This window comes from Eptatretus burgeri, chromosome 17, assembly GCF_056783735.1.
Source record: "Eptatretus burgeri isolate ZD-2024b chromosome 17, Ebu_testis_v1, whole genome shotgun sequence".
NCBI lineage: Eukaryota > Metazoa > Chordata > Myxini > Myxiniformes > Myxinidae > Eptatretus > Eptatretus burgeri.
In genome coordinates, this window is record NC_140977.1 from 52,077,621 (window position 1) to 52,101,591 (window position 23,971).

Below are 23,971 nucleotides of genomic sequence, written 5' to 3' on the forward strand. Positions count from 1 at the left end.
GTTTTCAGAGGGGTCGGAAGCTACAAAGCTGTCAAGTTAAACTGACAATCGACCTTGAGGGTTAAACCAGTTGCTCAGCCAGTTAGAACACCACCATTTGGGTTGCGGAGTAAAGTTGAGGCAAAGATCCAAGAACTTATTGAACAGGACATAATTGAGCCTGTGGAAGGACCGACACTTTGGGTGAGTCCAGTCGTAATGATCCCCAAAACAAATGGAGATATTAGACTGTGCGTTGATATGCGACGGGTGAACGAAGCAGTGGCAAGAGACCGCCATCCCATACGCATAATAGAAGAGGAACTCCGGGAATTAGCAACGAGTAAAGAGTTTTCCAAGTTGGACTTTAAGTGAAGGAACCACCAGGTAGAATTGCATGTAGAGTCAAGGAATGAAACAACGATTGTTACACACTGTGGATTGTATATGGTGTAAGAGGCTGTTATTTAGTATCAATGCAGCACCTGAGATTAACCAACATGAGTTCCACAAAGTAATTCAAGGCATTCCAGGGACAGCTAACATCTCTGATGACATCGTTTATGATGCGACACATGAGGAGCATGACAAAAGGTTGGTGTTGGTGTTGGGGAAAACTACAATGAGCTGGTTTGACTGAATGCAGACAAGTGCCAGTTCAGGGTTTCAAAGCTGGCGTTCATGGGTCACAAGCTGACGAGTGAAGGTATCAACCCAACCGAAGACAAAGTGGAAGCAGTAGCTGAGGCGCGAGAGCCACGGAATGCGAGTGAAGTGAGAAATTTGGGAATTGTTAGTACCAAAAAGAACCTGAGGACGAAAATCTGGTGGACAGGAATGGAAAGACGTGGAAATATTTGTCAAATCCTGCCATGGACGTCAACTTGTTAGATGACCAAATCCACCAGAGCCTGTCCGATGGACTTTGCCATGTACCGGTGGGACCATGGGAAGATGTGGCTGGTGACATTTTGGGCCTGTTACCATCTGGAGAGTCAGTAATGGTTGCGATTGACTACTAGTCATTACAATGATTATGTAATCATGAGATCCACTACAGCAGAGAAACTGGTGGCAGCATCAACAGATTTTTGTGAGGCATGGTATACCAGCCACTGTATTCAGGCAATGGGCCACAATTCATTGCTCAAGACACTTACGGATTTAATGGACACTATGGGCATCTACCACCATCGTGTGACTCCAAAATGGCCATAGGCAAATGATGAAGTAGAACGTCAGAACCAGCCTTTGGAGAAGCATATGAAGATTGCACAAGTTGAAGGGAGGGACTGGAGAGAGACAATGTCGTCACATGCTCCGGCATACAGGGCAGCATCTCATTCTACCACAGGGAAAATCCCAGTAGAGCTGTTATTTGGAAGGAAAATCCGAACCAAGATGCCGGAGCTGAAGGATGTCTGGCTGACCAGGAGGTTCGAGACCAGGATGCTGAGAACAGGGATCAGCGAAGCTGCATGCGGATCATTGATGTCATGCTAAATAATCTAATGCGTTGCCAGGAGATACGGTGCTCCTGAAACGAGAGAATCCCCCCCCCCAAAATTTTTTTTTTTAAAATAACTTGACAGCTTTCCTTCCAGACCCTTACACTGTGGTTTCCAAGACAGGAAGCAACGTGACAATACAATCACCAGATGGAGTTTGTTATGACAAACATCACACGTAAAGAAGTATCGACGTCAGACTATTCCTGATATGGGGAATCTGGAGACTAGCGGTGTTCCAGAGATAGATCAATTGATGATCAAGCAACAGATGGCAACGCGAGGAGATGGGGGCACAGAGACCGATGAGGTAGCTGAACGACCCATCAGAGTTCCGCAGGTGGACATGGCAGAGAAGCATCGAGCTCCAGAGGTATCGCCAGATCAACATACAGGGCAAGATCAGAAGGATGGATGCAAATTACCTCATGCTCCAGGCAGAGAACATCGAGAGAATTGTGTTTGGATACTTTTGAATACGTGCAACTCCACTGTGGCATCACCCTGCTGTGTAAAACAACAACAACCGGAAGTGGAGGTTCTAAGTGCGAGCCATCGTGGTGATCCGTAATCACGCTGGTTTCTGCGTTTCCTGGGCTCGACGACGTGACAGTACCAAAGCTATCAAGTCTCCGTCTCTCAGTCTCAGATCCCTGGTCAGAGTCCAAGTCACAGTAGGTGTAAAATCGCAGATTCGATAAGGAGGAGGTGGTGGGTCACCAACGGGGGTTTCCTGGAGTGAGACAACATCAATAAGTCGTGCTCTCGCTAGTCTGGAAAGTTGGTCACACTTCTTAGCTCAGAACGGGTCCACGTTGAGCTGCAAGATCCGCAAACTCGCTCCAGTTCGTTCCGGACAAATTGGCTTTGAGAAAAGGAAGAAGGAAGGAAGGAGGAAGGAAGGAAGGAAGGAGGAAGGAAGGAGGAAGGAAGGAAGGAGGAAGGAAGGAAGGAGGAAGGAGGGAAGGAAGAAGGAAGGAAGGAAGAAGGAAGGAAGGAAGAAGGAAGGAAGAAGGAAGGAAGGAAGAAGGAAGGAAGGAGGAAGGAAGGAAGGAGGAAGGAAGGAAGGAGGAAGGAAGGAAGGAGGGAAGGAAGAAGGAAGGAAGGAAGAAGGAAGGAAGGAGGAGGGAAGGAGGAAGGAAGGAAGGAAGAAGGAAGGAAGGAGGAAGGAAGGAAGGAAGAAGGAAGGAAGGAAGAAGGAAGGAAGGAAGAAGGAAGGAAGGAAGGAAGGAAGGAAGAAGGAAGAAGGAAGGAAGGAAGGAAGGAAGGAAGGAAGGAGGAAGGAAGTAAGGAGGAAGAAAGGAAGGAAGAAGGAAGGAAGGAAGAAGGAAGGAAGGAAGGAAGGAAGAAGGAAGGAAGGAAGAAGGAAGGAAGGAAGGAGGAAGGAAGGAAGAAGGAAGGAAGAAGAAGGAAGAAGAAGGAAGAAGAAGGAAGAAGAAGGAAGAAGGAGGAAGAAGGAGGAAGAAGGAGGAAGAAGGAGGAGGAAGGAGGAAGAAGGAAGGAAGGAAGGAAGGAAGAAGGAAGGAAGGAAGGAAGAAGGAAGGAAGAAGAAGGAAGAAGAAGGAAGAAGAAGGAAGAAGAAGGAAGAAGGAGGAAGAAGGAGGAAGGAGGAGGAAGGAGGAGGAAGAAGGAGGTGGAAGGAGGAGGAAGGAGAAGGAAGGAGGAAGGAGGAAGGAAGGAGGAAGGAGGAAGGAAGGAAGAAGGAAGAAGGAAGGAGGAAGGAGGAAGGAAGGAAGAAGGAAGAAGGAGAAGAAGAAGAAGAAGAAGAAGGGGAAGAAGAAGAAGGAGGAGAAATAAGAATACGAAGCGAAAGAAGAAGCACAGATTCTGCCAATGAAGACAAGTTCCCGACATTCCACTTCATTACTCGTAAAGACATCAAATCCTCCCATTGCAATCAGCGGTATGACGTTGACGTCGTGGACTCGTCGCCGAGCAGACTTTACCTTTTCGGAGCATTTCCGATTTCAAAATCGGATCTGGGTCGACTTGCCTTCCTACAGGTTCCAGTTCAAGAAGTTTTATTCTTCAATCGACGTAATAAATGGCGATTTGTAATTGTAGTTATCCCTCATCTTCGGAATTTTCTCGAGCCGAGCATCAACTCCCAACTGGCGTTGCAGGCGAAAAGAGATTAAACGCCCACAAGCGTTGCGTTGGTTCCTTAAATAAATGTTCCTTTCATTCGGTAAATTGTTACACCTGTTCGCCAGCACGGGCTCACGACGACAGTCTTCATCCGATTAAATGAATGCCGACGTTTGCAAAACCGTACAGTTTCTGATAGCCATGGCAGTATAGTTCGTGGCAGTGTTTTTATTATTATTATTATTATTATTTTTTTTTTTTTAAGGAAGTTCGGTATAGTTTACTTTATAACCCATCCATATCGCGTGTAGTTCTATATCATAAATTAGTAATTTAATCGCTTTCTAAAGATAACATTAACTTTGATATTGTTGGTGAATGATTTTGTTGCGCAATTACTAAAGGCTCTAATATCGAACATTCCGGTGACTAATGTATTAATGAATGCTGCATTATAATTTTAATTGCTCTATTTTTGGATAATTATGGATTGTTCGGTTCGTACGCGAAGATCTCGTGGACCGCTTTGACGTGACGAAAGCACTCATGTCGTTCGACTGAACGCTGTGGTGGCTTAGTGAGCAACAGCAGCCCGTGAGGACCCCGTCGGCCCGTGAGGACCCCGTCGGCCCGTGAGGACCCCGTCGGCCCGTGAGGACCCCGTCGGCCCGTGAGGACCCCGTCGGCCCGTGAGGACCCCGTGGGCCCGTGAGGGGCCCGTGAGGACCCCGTCGGCCCGTGAGGACCCCGTCGGCCCGTGAGGACCCCGTCGGCCCGTGAGGACCCCGTCCGTCGGCCCGTGAGGACCCCGTCCGTCGGCCCGTGAGGACCCCGTCCGTCGGCCCGTGAGGACCCCGTCGGCCCGTGAGGACCCCGTCCGTCGGCCCGTGAGGACCCCGTCCGTCGGCCCGGGCCCACACACGAACATTATGGTTATGGTCTGGTCAAGGTGATCGAACCTGACTGGTAATGGCCAGAGATCGAACGAACCCGATCAGCGTGATCCTGGTGAGCTCGGGGAGCAGAGGTAACAAGCTGCTGTTCCGTTACCCTTTCCAATGCAAGACCAAGCAACAAACGGCGAGCAGTAAGTTGTCGTAATCGCTGGTTTCCTTGTGTTAGACGAGTTTGTTCACCACAAAAAGGTTGGAAACGTCATTGAACTACTAATGCCGTAGTTTCGTCTTGACGAGGATTCCAATCCGTGAACAAAAATCTACCGATGCTTGCTTGCTGCGCACCTGCTTTATACTCAATCAACCCCCACTTGTGCAATCTCCTTCCCAAGTTCTTCAAATCACATTCTTCCATCCAGGACGTGAATCTGGTAGTCCTCCATCCCCACCTCAATCCCCACCTCCATCCCCGCCTCCATCCCCGCCTCCATCCCCAGCTCCATGCCCAGCTCCATGCCCACCTCCATGCCCACCTCCACCCCCAACAGCATCCCCAACAACCTCCCCACCTCCATGCCCAGCCCCATGCCCACCTCCCTGCCCCCCTCCATGCCCACCTCCATCCCAACAACATCCCCACCTCCATGCCCACCTCCATGCCCAGCTCCATGCCCACCTCCATGCCCACCTCCATCCCCAACAACATCCCCACCTCCATGCCCACCTCCATGCCCAGCTCCATGCCCACCTCCATCCCCAACAACATCCCCGCCTCCATCCCCACCTCCATGCCCAGCTCCATGCCCAGCTCCATGCCCACCTCCATGCCCACCTCCATCCCCAACAACATCCCCACCTCCATGCCCACCTCCATGCCCAACTCCATCCCCACCTGTGATCCTTTGCATCATCTGTCCTCCCATACTTCTTCCCACCCATGTGCAGTTTGATGCGTTTCCTTCCACCATCTGTCACCGAGCTCTATCACGATTGGAGGCCCTGACTGGGTGGCCTAGAGTTATGCACACTCGCCTCAGCTGTCTCGCCTGAGTTTGAATCCCGACCCAGCTATAAACTGTCATCCCGGTGTTTCACAGGCAAGGTGATTCATCAATGCCATCCCTCGGATTGGCGTTAAACCGGACGTCCTGTCTGCCGCCGTTACTTGGTGGATGTTAAAGATCCCACGGTGTCCTTCGTGGAAGGGTGAGGGATGGGGTGGGGTACACGGGGTAAACAAGATGGACATGACAGGGACTTTCAGGAAGTAAAGCAGGGAATTTGAAGGAGGTGGGTTTGAGGTGGATTAACTGGGGGAGAAAAGATCGAGGTTTTGGATAGGGGAAGAGAAGAAATGGTGGTGAACAGCTGTTTTGAAGACCTGGAGGGAAGGGTGGGATTGGAGAGAGTGTGGGAGTTTGTTCCAAAGGCGTGAAGAAAGAGTGAAGGTGAGCAGTGATTCTTGATTTTGGTCATTTTACCAGAAGGGGATTGCTGGCAGACCTTGAGCGTTCTGCAGACATATGGGGGGGGAGGGACTTATCACTGACAGAGCAGGGGGGGTAGTGGTGAGGCCGGAAAGGAGATGGTAGAAGACAGAAAGACCACTGACCTGCCTGTGGTGAGTGAGTGGGAGACCCAAAGACTCGGCCTCGTCGTGGGAGATACCAATGATCCTAAATACCTTGGTTTCCACAGTGTAAAGCCAAGAAAGGTGAGAGGTGGGAGCATCAGCCCAGAGGGGAGAGCAGTACTCCATCAGGCTGCGGAGGACAGCTTTGTATGTGATCAGGAGCTCAGCTGGGCCGAGGAAGGACTTTGCACGATGGATGATTCCCAGTTGGCAAATGGCTTTGGAAGCCAGCTTGGAAATGTGGCTTTCCCAGGGAAGATCATGGCAGATCATGAGACCCAGAAGCTTGAATTAAAGGACTTCTACCAGAGGATTGTTGAGAGAGTCGATGGGCGTGGGAGGGGGGGGGGGTCCAGCCAGTCCCCTTTCGGAGAGACACAGTCAGAGTGTGAGATTTGTCAGGGTTGAAAGACATGTTTCAAGTGTTGGACCAGCTTGTGATTTTATCCAGATCTGCAGAGAGTGAAGAAGCTGCTGCTTGCCAATCTGAGGGATGCCAGACAGTACGGCAGAGGGTGGAGTCATCAGCAAAGAGATAAAGAGGATTTTCCAGGGAATCGAAGAGATCATTGATGAAAACCAGAAGATGAACAGGGCCCGGAACGCTGCCTTGAGGAACTCCAGCCTGGACAGGAAGAGGGGATGAGAGAACTCCATGAAGGGCCACTCGTTGGCTGCGACAGGAGAGGAAGTCTGCGAGCCATAAGTGGAGATGGCCATAGGAAGAGAGTTTGGTGAGCAGGGCAGGGTGCCAGACCGTGTCAAAAGCACGCGATGTGTCTTGGGATATGGCTCTGATTTCATGTCCGGCATTGATGATCTCCATCCATTGTTGGGAGAGCAGAAGCAGCATATCCAGGGTAGAGTGACCTGGTCTGAAACCAAATTGATGATCAGAAATCAAGCCATTGAAGAAGAGGAAGGATTTAATGTCTGAAGCGATGATGGATTCCATAACCTTGCTGATGATTGGGAGAATGCTGATTGGTCTGTAGTTGCAGGGATCTGTGTTTGCACCATTTTCATGTGGGGCAGTAATATTTGCTGATTTCCAAGCAGATGGCAGATGACCTTGAACAAATGAGCGGGTGAATAGAACAGAGAGAGGGTGAGCAAGAGCAGCAGAGCAGGTTTTTAGGACATGTGGGCTGATGCCGTCTGGACTGGTTGCAGAATCAGAGTTGAGGTTTGACAGCCAGCTCTCCACCATGTCTGGAGAAAAGGAAACAGAGTCCAGGAACAGCTGGGTGCGACTGGTCATGCATCAGCGAGGGGGGTCCTCGTGTGCAAAAAATGTACCCTAAGTTACTCACTGTAATTTTGAAGTTGACCACTTCCCTTAGCAGAAAAACTTGGTTACCATTTCCATGACCCGGCAATAAGTGCGAAAATGGTGCCTCTTTTGGGGATTCCGACAGAAATTGTTGGGCCAATAATTATTAGGGGTATTGGAAATGAAAACGACTGTTCCTTTGCAGTCTTACACCCTACAAACACAAACTACCCCTCAAAATGTCGGTCTTGAGACCCTCGTCCATATGATATGCAAATTAGGTTCATTGGTTCAAGAATCAGGTCAATAGAGGTCAAAAGGTCACGAAAGTTAGTGTCAAGTAAAAATCTGACCTATTTCTGAAACATGCCCCACAGAACATGCCACATCCATATTTTACCCTCTCTGAGGGTCTATCACATCACCATCGGTGCCAAGGAACACAATCATATGAATGAAGTGGAATTTGTTGCAATAAAATGAAAACAGCACAGAATGGAAAGCGGTCGACTTTCAATCTGATCACTTTTTGGCCACCGCTTAAACGATTTCCTGTTGGGAAACTTAAATGGTTATTATGTCACGCCGTTCACCCGAGATTGACAAATTAACCCTTAAACTGTTTGCCTTAGAAGACTCTTCCATGTCATATTACCTTTATGGAGATTGGGCCAATAATGAGCTCACTGGAGGTCAAAAGGTCACGGAAATTGGGGTCAAGTGAAAATTTCTGTGGAAAATGCATAACAGCACATGCCAGATCCATATTTTTTCATCTATGAGAATGCCAAAGGAACACAATCAAATCGGTAAATGACACTTAAATATGGTACCCTGTACAAAACCAACGATTAATTACCCCAGTTTAATTGCAGGAAGGTTACCATCACAATAGGTGGCAGCACCTGTACAGGTCCCTCCATTACATAAAACAAAGAGTGATTGTACACATGCTATGCTATATTAGGCATGGTTCTTTGAAAGTTTCTCCAATTTGCTGTAAAAATTCCTGTGAAAACGTGAAAAGGCAATGCAGAACAATGTCTTATGAACCATGAAGAAGTGAGTATCTTATAGTTTTCTATGCTTAATTGAAGTGCACTGATGTTAATTGAACATTGAAGTCAACAGGTCATTTAGCAAAGCAGCAACCGAGTTTAAGGAGGCCAACATTCAAGCCATATTAAATGTCGTAGAGAAGAATGAGAATCCCTTCCTCACTCCCCCAAAAGAGAAAATGCTCCACAATATCTTAACCAAGGAAGTCATGTCAGAAGATATCAGAGAACAGCTGCTGAATGTGGAGAGATTCGGCAACGATACCTACGAGAAACTTCGTAGAGAAAGGTACATCGAGAAGACCGTTCGACTGTCAGACACGATTCATCGCACCAACCTTAAAACCTTCGCTGCAGTCCGCAATAATTCATTCCCACACAAAGGAAAAGCAAAACTCAACAAGCGAGAAGATGCTCAGATGAAACGTACACTAGAGATTGCAAAGAAACGAGGACGGACTATGGAGGAACTCCTGCGGTGAGATGTGTGTACAACGTCTCCTCTCTTTGATGACGAAGGCCTAATGACCAAGCCAATTAAAAGTGAAATTGTCCATGAACTTGAAGCTCATCTCACCGACCAGGACCCAAGAACATCGAGACCTGATGACTCAATGGGAACATGCTGTATAGTTGATGTGATGGCAAACATTCGCAAGATCCAAACAAAGAGTGCAAAAAATTTTGGTGACTTCTGTGATGCCTTTCTAGGCTATGTTGCCTCCACAGCAAAGGGTGCTTCGAGAATAGATTTTGTGTTTGATTCCTACATGGGAACGTCTTTGAAGGATTCTGAGCGGCAAAGGCGAGAGAAGAAGTCACCCAGAGAACTGCATGATGTGTCCAGGGAAACGTCTCTCCCTCAAGAAATGGACAGGTTTTGGCCATCTAGTGTCAACAAAGCAAAATTTGAATTCCTCATTCATGCAGAGGTGCTGGTATGGAATTGGAGTGCTCCTACGTTGGAGATTATAGTCAGTCATTTCTGTGGACGAGACAGCATCGTCGTTTCGTGTTGGTCCATGACATCGAGACCTGTAGAGGTTCCACAACTCAAGTGTAATGTAGAAGAGGCTGACATGAGGATTATACCACATGCAATGCATGCTGTTAAACAAGGTAAAAATCGTATCATAGTCCTATCGTCAGACACGGATGTGTTCATTTTGCTGATGTTCTACTGGAGCGAGCTGAATGCGAACGGCCTCGAAGAACTCTGGGTGAAGGCTGGGGTTGGTGACTCGACAAGATACATTCCGATACATATCCTTTCAAAGAGGATCGGACGAAGTTTGTGTCAGGTTTTGCCCGCTGTCCACACACTAACTGGGTGTGACTACACAAGTAAAGTTGGAACCAAGCATTCTGCTCTAATAGCCAATCCAGAGATGTACTTAAAGGACTTTGTGGTGGCGACAGGTAACCTGGATACAGTAATTGATAAAGTAGAAGCCTATCTGACACAGGTCCTTAAGAAAGGAACAACGATGAAAACCATGAACCAGCTCTGAAGCCACAGGTATCATCATGCCAAGCGGTCATGTTTGGATGACCTGCCACCCACAAGTCATGCCATTCGGTTGCACATTTTGAGAGGCTACTTTGCTACAAAAGAGATGGTGTCCCTCCTCTCATCATGCGAACCCTCTGACCCAAGACAATTTGGTTTCAAATTAATCGATGATCTTCTGGTCCAAAGCAGGGGGAACAATCCAATTCCTGAAGACAATGCAATCCACTGCACATGTCAAAAGTGTGGAACTCGGAGATGTCCTTGCCGCGGTTCTAACCATCCCTGTTGTACATTTTGCACTTGTCAAAGTGACTCAGAAAAGTCAGGATGTCAAAATGTATTTGGTGTCGTCAGAAAGTGAGCGACTGACTCATAAGTTTATACGCTTTTCCAAACCAGAATCACATTCCACCAGTTGGTATGCGTTTACTTACTATGTTGGAGTGGCAGTTTTCGTTTATTGTTTCGGCCCTATGGTGGTCATTAAGTACATTCCATTCATATCTGTCCATTCATATCTGTATTTTTTGTATCTATTCCAAAAAATTTGACCCCAATAGAGGACAAAAATATGGATCTGGCATGTGCTGTTGTGCATTTTCCACAGAAATTTTCACTTGACCCCAATTTCCGTGACCTTTTGACCTCTCGTGACCTCATTATTGGTGCAATCTCCATAAAGGTAATATCACATGGAAGAGTCTTCTAAGGCAAACAGTGTAAGGGTTAATTTGTCTATCTAGGGTGAACGGGCGTGACATAATAACCATTTAAGTTTCCCAACAGGAAATCCTTTAAGCCGTTGCCAAAAAGTGATCAGATTGAAAGTCGACCGCTTTCCATTCTGTGCTGTTTTCATTTTATTGCAACAAATTCCACTTTATTCATATGACTGTGTTCCTTGGCATCTATGGTGATGGGATAGACCCTCAGAGAGGGTAAAATATGGATGTGGCATGTTCTGTGGGGCATGTTTCAGAGATAGGTCAGATTTTCACTTAACCCAAATTTTCGTGACCTTTTGACCTCTAGTGACCTGATTCTTGAACCAATGAACCTAATTTGCATATCATATGAAAGAGGGTCTCAAGACTGACATTTTCAGGGGTAGTTTGTGTTGCTAGGATGTAAGACTGCAAAGTAACAGTCGTTTTCATTTCCACTACCCCTAATAATAATTGGCCCGACAATTTCAGTCGGAATCCCCAAAAGAGGCACCATTTTCGCACTTATTGCCAGGTTATGGAAATGGTAACCAAGTTTTTCTGTTAACTGAAGTGGTCAACTTCATAATTCCAGTGAGTAACTTAGGGTACATTTTTTGCACATGAGGACCCCCCTAGCTGATGCATTATGGGTGAGATGGGTAGAGAAAGCGATGGCTTTGGGACACAAGATTTAGAAGTAAACACGGAGTTTAGGCATTCGGCCTTATCACGTGCAGTGTCAGCTGTGCGGCCACTTGAGGTAAGGGAGGGGATGGAGGGGGAACATACACCAGAAACAAACTTAAGTAGATGCCACCAGGATTTGAAGGAAGGAGTTACAGTTTGAGAGTTAAACTTTCTGTTATCTTTAAACTTTGCTTTAGGTGGGAAGGGTGGGGATTTGAGATAGCATGCCATCAGCTTCGCTCTAGTTGATTATGATAAAGCCTTTGAATGGCGTGGAAACAAATGCCATCATACAATTTATACATTATGTAAATATCAACTTTAGACACATATTTATTGAGGGAGGAATGGAATGGTAAACCTTGAAACTGCATCAAAATAGTTGTGAGATCAAGATCGAAAGAGGCATCAGGCAAAGACACTACCTCGCCAAAACTATCACCGCATCTCTGGAAGGAGTGTTCCAACAGCAGAATTGAGAAAATAGAGCAATGCAAGTTGAATGAGAAAGACGAAACCACCTACAATTCAGAGATGACTGTTTTCATTTCAAATCATAATGGAAGAGATCAATCTGGAGAACCTAAAAATTGGACTATAAATTAATATGATGAAGATAAAATAAATGTTCAACTGCTCTCCAAATAGGGAAGGCATTAAAATTGATCATCACTGGAAAAATGATGAAGCCAGCACTTACATTTACTTAGGTCATCTCACGCAAATGGATATGGATTATTTCCAGAATATCAAAGAGTCGTACGAGAGCAGGATAGGCAGCTTTTGGGAAATTAAATATCTTGAAAATCAAACCACCCTTCTTTCTGAAAAGGAATGTTTACAATTGATGTGTTCTCCTGTCGCTGACTGTGGCAGTGAAACCTGGTCTCTAACAAAGAATATGGAGCAAATATCAATCGCCACACGAACGCAGAGCCATGGACTTATGATGTCTTGGGGGTAACCAAAAGAGACACAAATAGAAACTACTGTATCAGACAGAAAACAAAATTCCTTCACATTCTCGACACAATCTAAAAACTGAAATGGAACTGGATCGCGCACATAGCAAGAAGAACGGACAACCGGTGGACAACAAGAATTACAAAGCGGCGACCAAAACAAGAAGGCCCTGGAGGAAGCAGAGGTTGACCGAAGATCAGATTGGGGAGATTAAATTGATAAATTTACTGGAGTGCAATGCATCCTTTAATTGCATTCGATAGAATGGAATGGGCCATGTCGAGGGAGATCTTCCTCTTGCAGTGGACCAAATAGGCTGCTCAAGATGGTTGTGTCCAAGTCATGTTGATGCTCAATTAGAATACCTGTCCGTGTCGGTTTGGATCGAGCTGAACGTCCTTGGTCCTTCAAAGAGGAGGAGCCGGGGAGGGAGATAAATGGATTGGGAACATCCTGTGTGAGAAAGGTTTTCATATATATATTTAATTTAATTATTTTATTCAGGAATTTTTTGTTTACAAGGTTGAGGCTCATGGAAGAGCGAGAACATTGAACGAATCAGGACACAACAGTAGAGAGAGGGTGGGGGTCACCGACAGCAGGGTTGAAGGAAAAAGAATAGAGGGAGACTTGGACAAGTAATGGGGAGTCGGGGAAGATACAGAGGATGGACAAGATGGATACAGAAGCATACTTTCAGGAAGAAAATACTGTAAATCTGGAAGGTGGCCTTGGAGATGGGAATGGGTTGGGGTGGGAGGGGGGGTTAACGAGCGTAGATCAGATCATGGTTTTGGATTGTGGATGATCTGAGATGTTGGTGAATAGCTGTCGTGAAGACCTGGATGGAAGAGTGGGGGCGTGGGGGTTAACAAGTGGGGGGAAAAGAGGAACAAATGAGTTGAGGTTAGCAGAAGAACAAAGAAGTGGAGGTGAGCTTACTCCATTTTTCACCCCCACAAAGAAAAAGAGAATTCTGCTGACCTCCGCTCCCTTGTCCCCCTTTTCTCCTTGCCATGGAATTACTCAACCTGTTTTGATTAATTCCTTCTTTTCTCTCCAATCCTTCAAAGTGGCGGTTCCTTGCAATCTCAAGGAAAACTTGAGACATCATCTCTGCTGTCGCTCACCCTTTTACCCAACTTGCTGCAATATATTCTTCTTGATTTTTCCATGTAAGGGCTCTTCCAAATCTGCTTGTCCCTTTCTGCCCCATTTTCAGTTTGTTGATCTTCAACCCCCAACTATTCTGCTCTTTGAACTTTGATCTCTATTCACCAGGAGCCTTTATTCATTCATTCGGGAATGTCAGTGTTGCCTGGTCTGAACGATTTCAGACATCGCTTCGAACTATCATCATGTGCTGTTGAGAGTATTCTCCAGGACCTCAGATATTTTCCACAATATTTCAGCTTTTGTCATTGGAGACGCTTTCTGATTTTCCTTTTTGTGGTTGGGTTGGGGGGGGGGGAAGAAGTGCTCGACCTTGCTTTGGTTTTGTTATCTTTCTGGATTGAAGATAAAACTGCCAAGGTGTAATGACTTGGGAGACTTGTTTCTTCTCAAGTCGGCTCATTGATGTTGCATTGTGTTTTTGATTTGGTTCGAGAAAGAAAGTCCTTATTACTTCCCCCACTGAAGGAAGGTGGACGGAGGTTATGTTTTCCACCCTGTTTGTCTTCACATTCTGTCTGCTGTCTGTCTGTCTGTTTAGCTGTCTGTCTGTGAGCAGGATATCTCAAAAAGTGAGACAGATTCGGATAAAACTTGGTGGACACCTTGGGTGTGTGACAATGATGAGTTGGTTAGATTTTGATGAGGATCCAAAGACGAGAATTTTTATAATTTTTTAACTGATTCTTCGCCATTGAGAGATGGGGCCAAAAACGATATATTGCACGATATCTCAAAGTTAATGAACGGAGTCGGACGAAACTTGGAGGATGAGTTGGGTACATTAGGTGATATGAACAAGCTGATTCGGTTTTGGGGAAGGTCCAGATGCAGATCCAGCCAATCAGTGGGATACAAAACGTAAACTGTTCAGCCTTGTGGAGGTACGCGTTCAACCGAGTGCCTTTCTAGTTGTAAAAGGGCTGTTTCCCCCATATCCATGTGAGTAGGGTGAATATACTGGTTCTAGCTCACTTTTCCCCATGTAAATGAATGGGGGATTTTCAGCGATTCCCTTTTTTTTCCCCTAAAAATAAACCCCCTTTTTATCCGTTTTTCCCTGCTGTGCAGGGGTTTGGCTTTTTGTGAGGCAATGTTTTATGGTCGGATGCCCTTCCTGGACGCCTCTTACAACACAGGGATATGGTACACCTATTCTAACCGGGGCATACACCGGGACCAGTATACTGGTACTCATTTCGCCGACCTCGGAAGGATGACAGGCTGAGTCAACCCCCTGGTGTTAATTCAGCAGCTGAGCGGGATTCGAACTCGGGACACTGGGATCCCAAGCCGCCACCCTAACCACTAAGCCAACACCAGGCTTTGTATATATATAACCAGGCTATCCCAAGGTATATTTATTTGTCTCCCCTTTAACCTGGAGGTTGATCAGCTCACTCATTGAACCTATAAAGATTTGTTCATTCTCAAATTCCTTCAATAGTTTAATTTTCTTTGCACAATAATCCCCATCTAAAATATTGACAAACAAAACATTTGAATCTTTATATTTTTAAGATACCCCTTTTTGTGCCATTACGAAATGATAAACTTCTCTTTATGATCTCATCTGAGCACCGCCCGAGTTGCAAATCATTTTTGTGTATAAAGCACGCCATAAAAAAGTTTTGTTTCAAATGTTTTCAGTTCATGCCGTGAAAATGAGGAAGTGTTTTTGACACGGTCGTGCTGTGTGGTTTTAGACAGTCATGCTGTGAAAAAATAGGAACTATTCTGTGAGACAAGGTCTCGTGTTTATATTTTATCTCAGAACACGAACTGAAAACATTTGAATCAAAACCATTTTAAGTATGTTTTGTAAATGATTCATACAACCGCCTAGTTATTTTCCAAGCTGTCATTTCCTGTGGCCGCACCCAATGTTTAGGGAATTTCCTCATTGTAGCCTTATAAGTGATTCACCAGACAAAGTTTCTGCCAGACAGGATTTTCATTTTTACAACTGAGACATGGATGATCTCTCTTCCGATGAAGGCAAAAGCTTACTACAGAGTTGGTAAGTTTGTTTGGTTTTCTCTTTGAACGATGAAGCAAATGATTATTAATTAAATCATGATAATTCTGATATATATATATATATTTTTTTTTCCCTGACAGGGCATTGGAAGAAATTGAGTTTACGTATCACGGCGTGGTTCATGAAATTAATACTCTTATTGAAGAGATCAATGATTTTAGAAGAGAATTGAAAGACATTTTCAATGAGTGGCACGAAGTCTTATCACGTCCTATCATCTCGAAGGAATTAAACCAATGGTGAGACACGTGTGTGTGTGTGTGTGTGTCTCTCTCTCTGTCTGTCTTCCTACCTACCTCTCTCTGCTCTTATTGAAGAGATCAATGATTTATAATGACTGGTCTCTGATCTCGAATGAATTAAACTAATGGTGAGACACGTGTGTCTATGTGTGTCTGTGTGTGTGTGTGCGTGTGTGCGTGTGTGCGTGTGTGCGTGTGTGCGTGTGTGCGTGTGTGCGTGTGTGTGTGTGTGTGTGTGTGTGTGTGTGTGTGTGTGTGTGTGTGTGTGTGTGTGTGTGTGTTGCTTTCCCTGTCTGTCTGTCTCTTCATCTATACCCTTGACTTATTTTTTTTTTTTTCAGCACTATCGCACAACATCAGCTGTTGAAGCAATCTTGTACAACACATGATTTTCTGGAGGTAAATATTTCTGAATTATTATTAATATCACTCTCTCTTTAGAATGTCGTCTAATGTTGGTTGCATTATTAGTTTGAACGCGGTTTTGTCAGTACACTGGAATTAATTTTATTGACCTTGAAAGGATGACAGGCTGAGTCGGCCTCCTGGTGTGTTAATTCAGTGGTCCATGAGGCTTTCTCATATAAACATGTAATTATTATCCACTTTTTGTTTCAAAACAGAATATGGTGTCTGAGTTTCGAAATCACAAGACATCTGGAGAAGATTGCTGGGAAAGATTATACATTCTCGCAAATGAATATTTAATATTTTCAATATTAATAAATTATATTTGTTTTGTATACAATTACTTGATTCTGAATTACAAGAAGAGGATCAAAACATGAAGGGAGGGTAGATGCGCCCCCAATGACCCATCACCCCCTCATCCCATCCCTCCCCTCCCCATGTGTGTGTGCGGGGAAGGGTGGGGGGTGGGATGAGGGAGGTGGTGGGTCAAAGGTGGGGGGCGCACAGGGGGATGAGGGGGTGGGGCTTGTGTGGGAGGGGCTTGTGTGGGCGGGGCTTCGGGGTGGGGCTTGTGTGGGCGGGGGGTGTGGGTGGGGCTTGTGTGGGTGGGGCTTGTGTGGGAGGGGTTTATGTGGGCGGGGCTTCGGTGGGGCTTGTGTGGGCGGGGTGTGTGGGCGGGGTTTATGTGGGTGGGGCTTGTGTGGGAGGGGTTTATGTGGGTGGGGCTTGTGGGCGGGGCTTCGGTGGGTCTTGTGTGGTCGGGATGTGTGTGTGCGGGGTTTATGTGGGTGGAGCTTGTGTGGGAGGGGTTTATGTGGACAGGGTTTATGTGTGTGGAGTTTTGTGTGGAGCTTGTGTAGACAGGACTTATGTGGGAGGGGTTGATGTGGGCAGGGTTTATGTGGGCAGGGGCGAATGTGGATGAGGTTTGTGTGGATCAATGGATGGGTGGAGAGATGGGTGGATGGGTGGATGAGTGGAGCTTGTGTGGATGGGTGGATAATTTTTAATTAAATAAACATGTTGTGTGTGGGGAACTAATTAACTAATCACTAATTATGTGAATATGGGTGGAGCTTGTGTGTGTGTGGAGCTTGTGTGGAGCTTGTGTGGAGCTTGTGTGGAGCTTGTGTGGAGCTTGTGTGGGGTTTGTGTAGGAGGGGTTTATGTGGGTGGGGCTTGTGTGGGTGGAGTCAAAAGGGGCGGAGTCAAAAAATTTCAATTTATTGGAGCTTGTGTGGGGTTTGTGTGTGGTGGGTTTGTGTGGGGCTTGTGTGGGCGGGGTTTGTGTGGGTGGGGCTTGTGTGGGTGGAGTCAAAAGGGGCGGAGTCAAAAAATTTCAATTTATCTTTGTCTTTTGTAATTCCTGTGAATAAAATGAACCTAAAATCTCTTCCCTTCCAAATCATATATTTTATAAGTCCAAGGAACTGTATCTATTACATCAACAATTTTAAAAGTTCTTTCGTCCATCGTTCAGTAAAACCCTTTTCAAAAATGAGATTTCCACCTATATATTCTTACGATATCACCAACTTTGAACTTAGGTTTTCTGACATTAATCTCTTTTTTCATATTTTAATTTTGTAAATGTTTCTGATGGCTTCATATTCGTTGACGTGTGAATCGTGTCATTATACTTATCCACAATATCCTGAATAAAAGATAACCATTGTTGTGAACCGAGTTGTGTGAATTTTTATATAGTCTCTCTTTTTTAAGGTACGATTAAAACGTTCAACAACAACTGCCTTCCCTTCATTAAAGGTACTGTATAATGTAATACTGTTATTTTTAGAAAATTCATAAATGTCTTGTTATAAAACTCTCTACCCTCATCAGTCCACAATTTTTTAGGTTTTCTCTTACTTTTATTAAATATCTGTTGAAAAGCTAACATAAGAGTATTACCTGTTTTGTTTTTAAAGGGACAACCCACGCATATCTACTCCTCAAATCAATAACGGTTAAAGCATACTTGTACCCCTTATCATTATTGAGTTCAATCAAATCAGCAGACCAGATATAATCAACTTCCTTGGAATAAACTTTCCTTCTCTGAAACTTTGTGAATATTGGTTTATGTAATTCATCAGCTAATTGCTCTTCAGTCTTAATGGCATCATTAGAGCCTATGAGTTTTTGAATTTCCAAGTCCAAGTTTCAATTTAGCACTAATCATCTTCTTCACGATGAACCTATCAACTTTTTCTCTCAAGGTTGGATTTTGTATCAGAGACAAATTATACAACATTTCTCTATCGGCTTCATGCTTTTCTTCCAACGTTGTGGTATTCCCATAATCAATATCGTGTCTCATGCACACTTCATCAACTCTATTGATTGGTTTACTCCAGGATTTAGGATTGTCTGCCTCATCTAATCTTTTATCCAAGTTTGTGCCTGGACCACAGAAAGAATACCCTGGAAGATGTAATTCCCCTGGTATTCCAGTAGTTGTAAATTTACTTCCTGGTAAAAACTTTTTGTATATCTCTCCGAGTTTGTGTTTGGAGATAAATTGATTTTTTTGAACCACACAAAGAACACATACCTTTTTGTATAACCCTGTTATTTTTACTTTTAATATATGAAATATTTTTAGTATTAGTTTTCTTTTTTACATTTGAGACAATAACTCATTTATTTATGTGAAAAAGTCCTGCAGAGTGCAAAAACCTTTTTAGTTTCCAACATGCACATTTGAATCTTAATTTTTAAAACATAAAGAATCCTAAGAAATGCCTTCACTCTCTCCTCCATTTATTTAAGAAAAAACTTGAATTAAAATGAATAGCTTGACGATGTCAATAGTCTTGAAGAAAATATTGCAAATAGACTTGTCAATTCTTTGTTTTCCTCCTCGGTGGGTTGAGTTATTTTCTGTAATACCGCCAATCTTTTTTGAATCTCACTGGTTTCCATATTTTGATATTTATTTTGTCTCGCTCTTTCCTCCCTCTCCTCCCTCTCTCTCTTCTCTTTTTCCTCCTTCTCTTTCTTCTCCCTCTCCTCCTTCTCTCTCTTCTCTTTTTCCTCCTTCTCTTTCTTCTCCTTTTCCTCCTTCTCTTTCTTCTCCCTCTCCTCATTCTCCTTTTCCTCCTCTTCCCTCTCTTCTTCAACTCCTTCCTCATCCCTTACTATCCTTGAATCGTTTACACCCCATAGAATATTATACATATATTCATCAGGATTTCTTGTTATTCCTGCATCGAAAATAATTTTTTTACAACAGGAAACCAATAAAATTTCTTTTGAATTTCTAAAAGAGCCTTACCTTTTCTTAACTTTATAATTTTTTCATTATTTAACATTCTAATTAAATCTAAAGTTGTCGGTTTATCAACATCAGCATAATGCCAATCTTTTATTGAAAATACCTCATTCTTATGTTGTAGAACATATTTATTAAAATACCGAATACCCTTTTCTTGAAGGTATGCTTGGACACAGAAATGATAATTTTCTTGAAGCCTTCTTGCTGTCATTTATGTATTAGAAATATATGTTAGAATAATATTATGGCACGAAACACCTCCCCATCTTCCCATAGTTAAATCATTTTGTATTTCCTTACTTATTATATATAATCCTGTTTTTCTGTTTTCATGAGATAAACAAGGGCAAAACCATTATTATATTTACCCTTATTAAATTCTTTTATTTGTTGTTTACTAATTCATTGGACCCACAAAACTCATTCTCGATACCAAGTGGATAATATTCTTCCTTACGAGACTGATTTCATTGTTACAGCACTTCTAGGATAATTTTAAATGACCAATTATACCCTAAATCATTCATATCATACCCACATTGTTCTATTCTCATACAAACGATACGCCCTTCTTTATAAAAATTTATTTTAATTCGAACTGTGAATTCTGTATGACCTGGAGATAATATCAACACTTCTGTATCTTTGGAATACACAGCCGTTTTTATTCAAGTATATATATTGTGATAAATCGCTTAATCTCACCAAGTCATTACCGTCACTTGGGCTTGGATAATTTTTTAATTTATAAGCATTTTTCATGTTAATATTTTTGTTTATATTATATTTATGTCGTTCAGCCTGTGCCTTTGTATAATAATTTGATAAATCAATATCCAGTTCTTGAGATACACCAAAGATAGAACCATCTTTACCAACATAAGTCATTTATATTAGATTAAAAATAATATCATAAAATTTTTTATTTTTGTTGAGTTGAAATAACACATATAGACATAATTGACCACAACACTTGGAATTTAATTCTTGGACTTGAAATGTTTGATAAACACCATTCTGTAAGAATTTTATGACTTCAACAGGTGGTGGAAGACCAAAACTATCAAAATAATATTTGTCTTGATTATTAAAAATACAAACCCAATGAGAACCGTTCCCATTATTATCTTCTAAGTTCATAATAATATTCTTTGTATGTTTCGGCACATTTGTTAATTCATCTCTCATACAAATAACCACATTTTGAATTTTTAATTTCTTACAATATTTGGCAAGTTGTAAATTTGATGTTGTATTCTTTCCAAATTCTTTCAACCACTCATCAATGCTCATTTATTTATTAGAAAGATATAATCCATTACCTCTTTTCGTTAATTTTACACCTGCTTGTGCAATAGAAGAAAGCATATCTCCAACTAACAATCTCGCTTTATCAGGCAGACCTTCAAGTTTTTCAGCAAAATCTACAATTACGCCACTTCCACTAATTTGTTTCTCCAACTCTTTGTTATGTCTTTCCAATTCTTTTTGAGCCTGGAGTTGAGCCTTCCTTTAGTTGGCAGTTTTCACCGCTGTTGAAATACCACCCGTCAATGCTCCAACCGCACTTAAACCAGCAAATAAAGGAATTAGAAATGGGAGAAATCCTCCACTCGTCTCTCTTATTGAATATTTTTTTCAACATTGGTTTTGTCATTTTAATTTTAAGTGAGCCAGTGTCATTCAAGATTTTAACCTGTTCTCTTGTGAGCAAAACATCAATTCTTACTGCTCCTTTTCTCTGAATTGTATTAACGTTAATCGTACAAGGCTTTTGATTTTGAACACAAGATGATAGTTTATGAAGATTGATTTGATTAACATATACCCCAGTTGGTACTTTGCCACTCATTTATTTAACAAAAATTATGTGAGACTAATCATCACACCATTATCTGTATTAATCTGCAATTCTGTTTCTTCCAAAAGCAAACAATATGTATCAACTTCTTCACTCTCTCCTCTTTCAATGTATAGGGAAGTATCCACTCGATTAGACTTTATAGTTTCCTTTTGCGCGCTCAGGTCAAACGCATAGATTGTATACAAACTTTTAAATGCTGTCATATCCAAAATAGGTTCTTTATTTCCATTACTTTCACACACCTTTTGGTAAGACTTGTATGCTTCAGCAAAATCATTTTTTCCCAATTAATTTCCAATCTATCTCGTGGATAAAATGTTCCATCTAGAGAAACGCGAAGTTGTTTCACCTTAGCATTATCACTCAATGCATTATTCTTATCAGTCGCAGTATCACCATCTGGCTTTTTAAAAATGATCCACAGATATCGTGGCTTTCCTTCCAGAACACCCAAATTCCACGTGTAAGTAGTTTGATTGAGTTTAACGTGTTGACATCTTCTTTTGAGGTATGATACACTGAGTGGTTTCTTTGAGTTAAGTCTTCGATTCAACATCTCTTCTGTTTTAAGATTAGGAGTATATTCACTGATATACCAACTCATCTCCTCAATTACAAATTTATTCTGATCACCAAAAGCATTACCAACACCAAAAAGCAATCTATTTTCATTATCATTCCTTTGTAGTTGAAATCTAATTTTAAGACCATACAGAACTTTATCATGATCACAAAATCCAAATATACCTTTAAGAGGAACCGCCACAGTAAAACTATTTTCTGCTTTTGTATCATCATTATACGCTCCTTTCCTTTGAATATATCCAGGGTCTGTGTTTGTTCCCGTTGACATATCAGGAATAAAACCTTCGACAGACCCCTTTCCCATTCTATCACTGAATGTATAGAGTGTAAATTTTATCATTTCAGATACAGCAGAGACATAATCAACCGCTTCAACTTCTTGTGTTCCAATATACAAACGCACACTATCAAACATTTTCCAGAAGAAATCATTTACAAGTGTAGCGTTTGTGTTATTCCCAGCTTTAGTGAATTTAAATTTACACAACAAGAAACTTTCGGAGAGATTCAAATAGGTTTGTTGATTATTTATTTCAAAACTTTTTGTACCATTCGTATTCCAGTCTGTTCCAGTTATTGCATTTACCTTGAAGTAATCTTCTTTTTTAGTGGAGTTTGAGATAATAATAGTATCATCCAAATCATAGATACTATCAATTGCTTCCATACTTGTATTTATTTAGGAAAAAAGATGTTAAAACTTTGAAACCCTGATCCAAGTATTTGAATTATTTTCTGTCGTTCTTGGGGGGACAACTGAGTTTTGCCTTTCTTAATTTCTTTTATTGCTTGTAATTTATGAGATTCCTTCTGAGCATCTTTTATACTCTTTACAGCACCTGCTATATTTCCCACAGTGGAAGCAGTTGAACCAATTAGATCTTTATGTTTAAGAATAGTTGAACCAATACCCATTAGAGTATCAATTATCCCATCACCTTTTTTCTCAATTGATGTCCGACACCCCTTTGTCTCTTAGGTTTATAGTATCCTCTACCAAGATACATACCTTCACCCTTGTAGTATGGGGAAAGGAACATCCCATCCCTGTAATTATTTTATATTTTCCCAACTCATGTTTCCTCACAACATCCATCATATTTATTATTGGAAAACTTCACGTCGGTGAATTCTGATGGATATAATTTCTCCATTAAAAGAAATCATGCGATTATTTTGGTCGGTTATCCTAAAATTTACTCTGTGTATGGTTTTTCCTGACACAGGAAGATAAACCAGATTTTAGGTTCCATATTAAATTTATAACCAATTGGGGTTGAGTATGCACTGAATGAAAATATTGTATTTGTTTTTTCCATCATTATAAGCACCATCAATCAAATCACAGTGAATTAACACCGAATTTATTCCTGAGGATATTTGAATGACATTATCACTGTAAAACGTCCCATTAGTTTCAATCTTTTTTGAGGAGAAACCCAATAACTCTCTAAATGAATTATCAATTGTGAAATCAACCTTGTAGTTATTTTTAACTTTAATCGTTGATTTTGAAGTATGTTTTTGAATGTTTATAACAATATTTTTTGGTTCATCACCCTGTTCTTTCATAAGGCCAGCAATTTCGTAAGATATTTGAGAAATCTCATATGCTCGAATTGAGACTGTTATGTTTTTGTTTCCCCTTGCGGGATTATAACTAAACTTGTCATTTTTATCAGTTATATTAAATAAGGTATTATAAGTTTCCATGGACAATAAAGATGCCTCATATTCTTTTGTTGTGTCAAGTTGTAGTGGGTATGGGAATGAAGATGTGTGGTCGCTTGTTGTGAAATTGAAACTAAGGATTGTGCTTCTCATCTTATTTAATATGAGATAAAATGTCTTTATATTGATATTTATTAATTATTTTCATGTTCATCAACTGGTCTAAAATGGCTGATGCTTCATTAAAACAATTGTTATTTCCAGCCTTCTGACTGCCTAACAACAATAACAGTCTATTAACTAATTGCGAGATGGGTCATTTGGAAGAAAACTAACACCTGAACCAAGGATACTTAAAGCCTGAATAATGTGTTTCTCCTTCTCATTCTTCCTACTTTTACC

At 42.2% G+C, this 23,971-nt stretch overlaps 2 protein-coding genes across 11 annotated transcripts in view; both read left to right on the forward strand.

Annotated features, from left to right (window-relative positions):
- LOC147010090 (protein FAM200C-like) overlaps nucleotides 1-16,549 on the forward strand; it is a 527,036-nt gene extending 510,487 nt beyond the window's left edge. Inside the window, exons 1-4 of one of the 4 annotated variants that reach the window (XR_015052799.1) lie at nucleotides 15,157-15,498; nucleotides 15,600-15,758; nucleotides 16,103-16,160; nucleotides 16,385-16,549. The gene's annotated coding sequence lies outside the window, so the exon portion shown is untranslated. Of the gene's footprint in view, nucleotides 1-15,156; nucleotides 15,499-15,599; nucleotides 16,318-16,384 lie in introns of those variants that run through there. The other 3 variants (XR_015052798.1, XR_015052797.1, XM_085861618.1) reach the window with 3 other exon arrangements.
- NPRL3 (NPR3 like, GATOR1 complex subunit) overlaps nucleotides 3,375-23,971 on the forward strand; it is a 68,060-nt gene continuing 47,463 nt past the window's right edge. For 2 of the 7 annotated variants that reach the window (XM_085861619.1, XM_085861623.1), the window contains exon 1: nucleotides 3,954-4,662. In XM_085861619.1, coding sequence (XP_085717745.1) covers nucleotides 4,545-4,662 — 118 coding nt within the window. In that variant the 5' untranslated portion in view covers nucleotides 3,954-4,544. Of the gene's footprint in view, nucleotides 3,391-3,952; nucleotides 4,663-23,971 lie in introns of those variants that run through there. The other 5 variants (XM_085861624.1, XM_085861626.1, XM_085861625.1 and 2 more) reach the window with 4 other exon arrangements.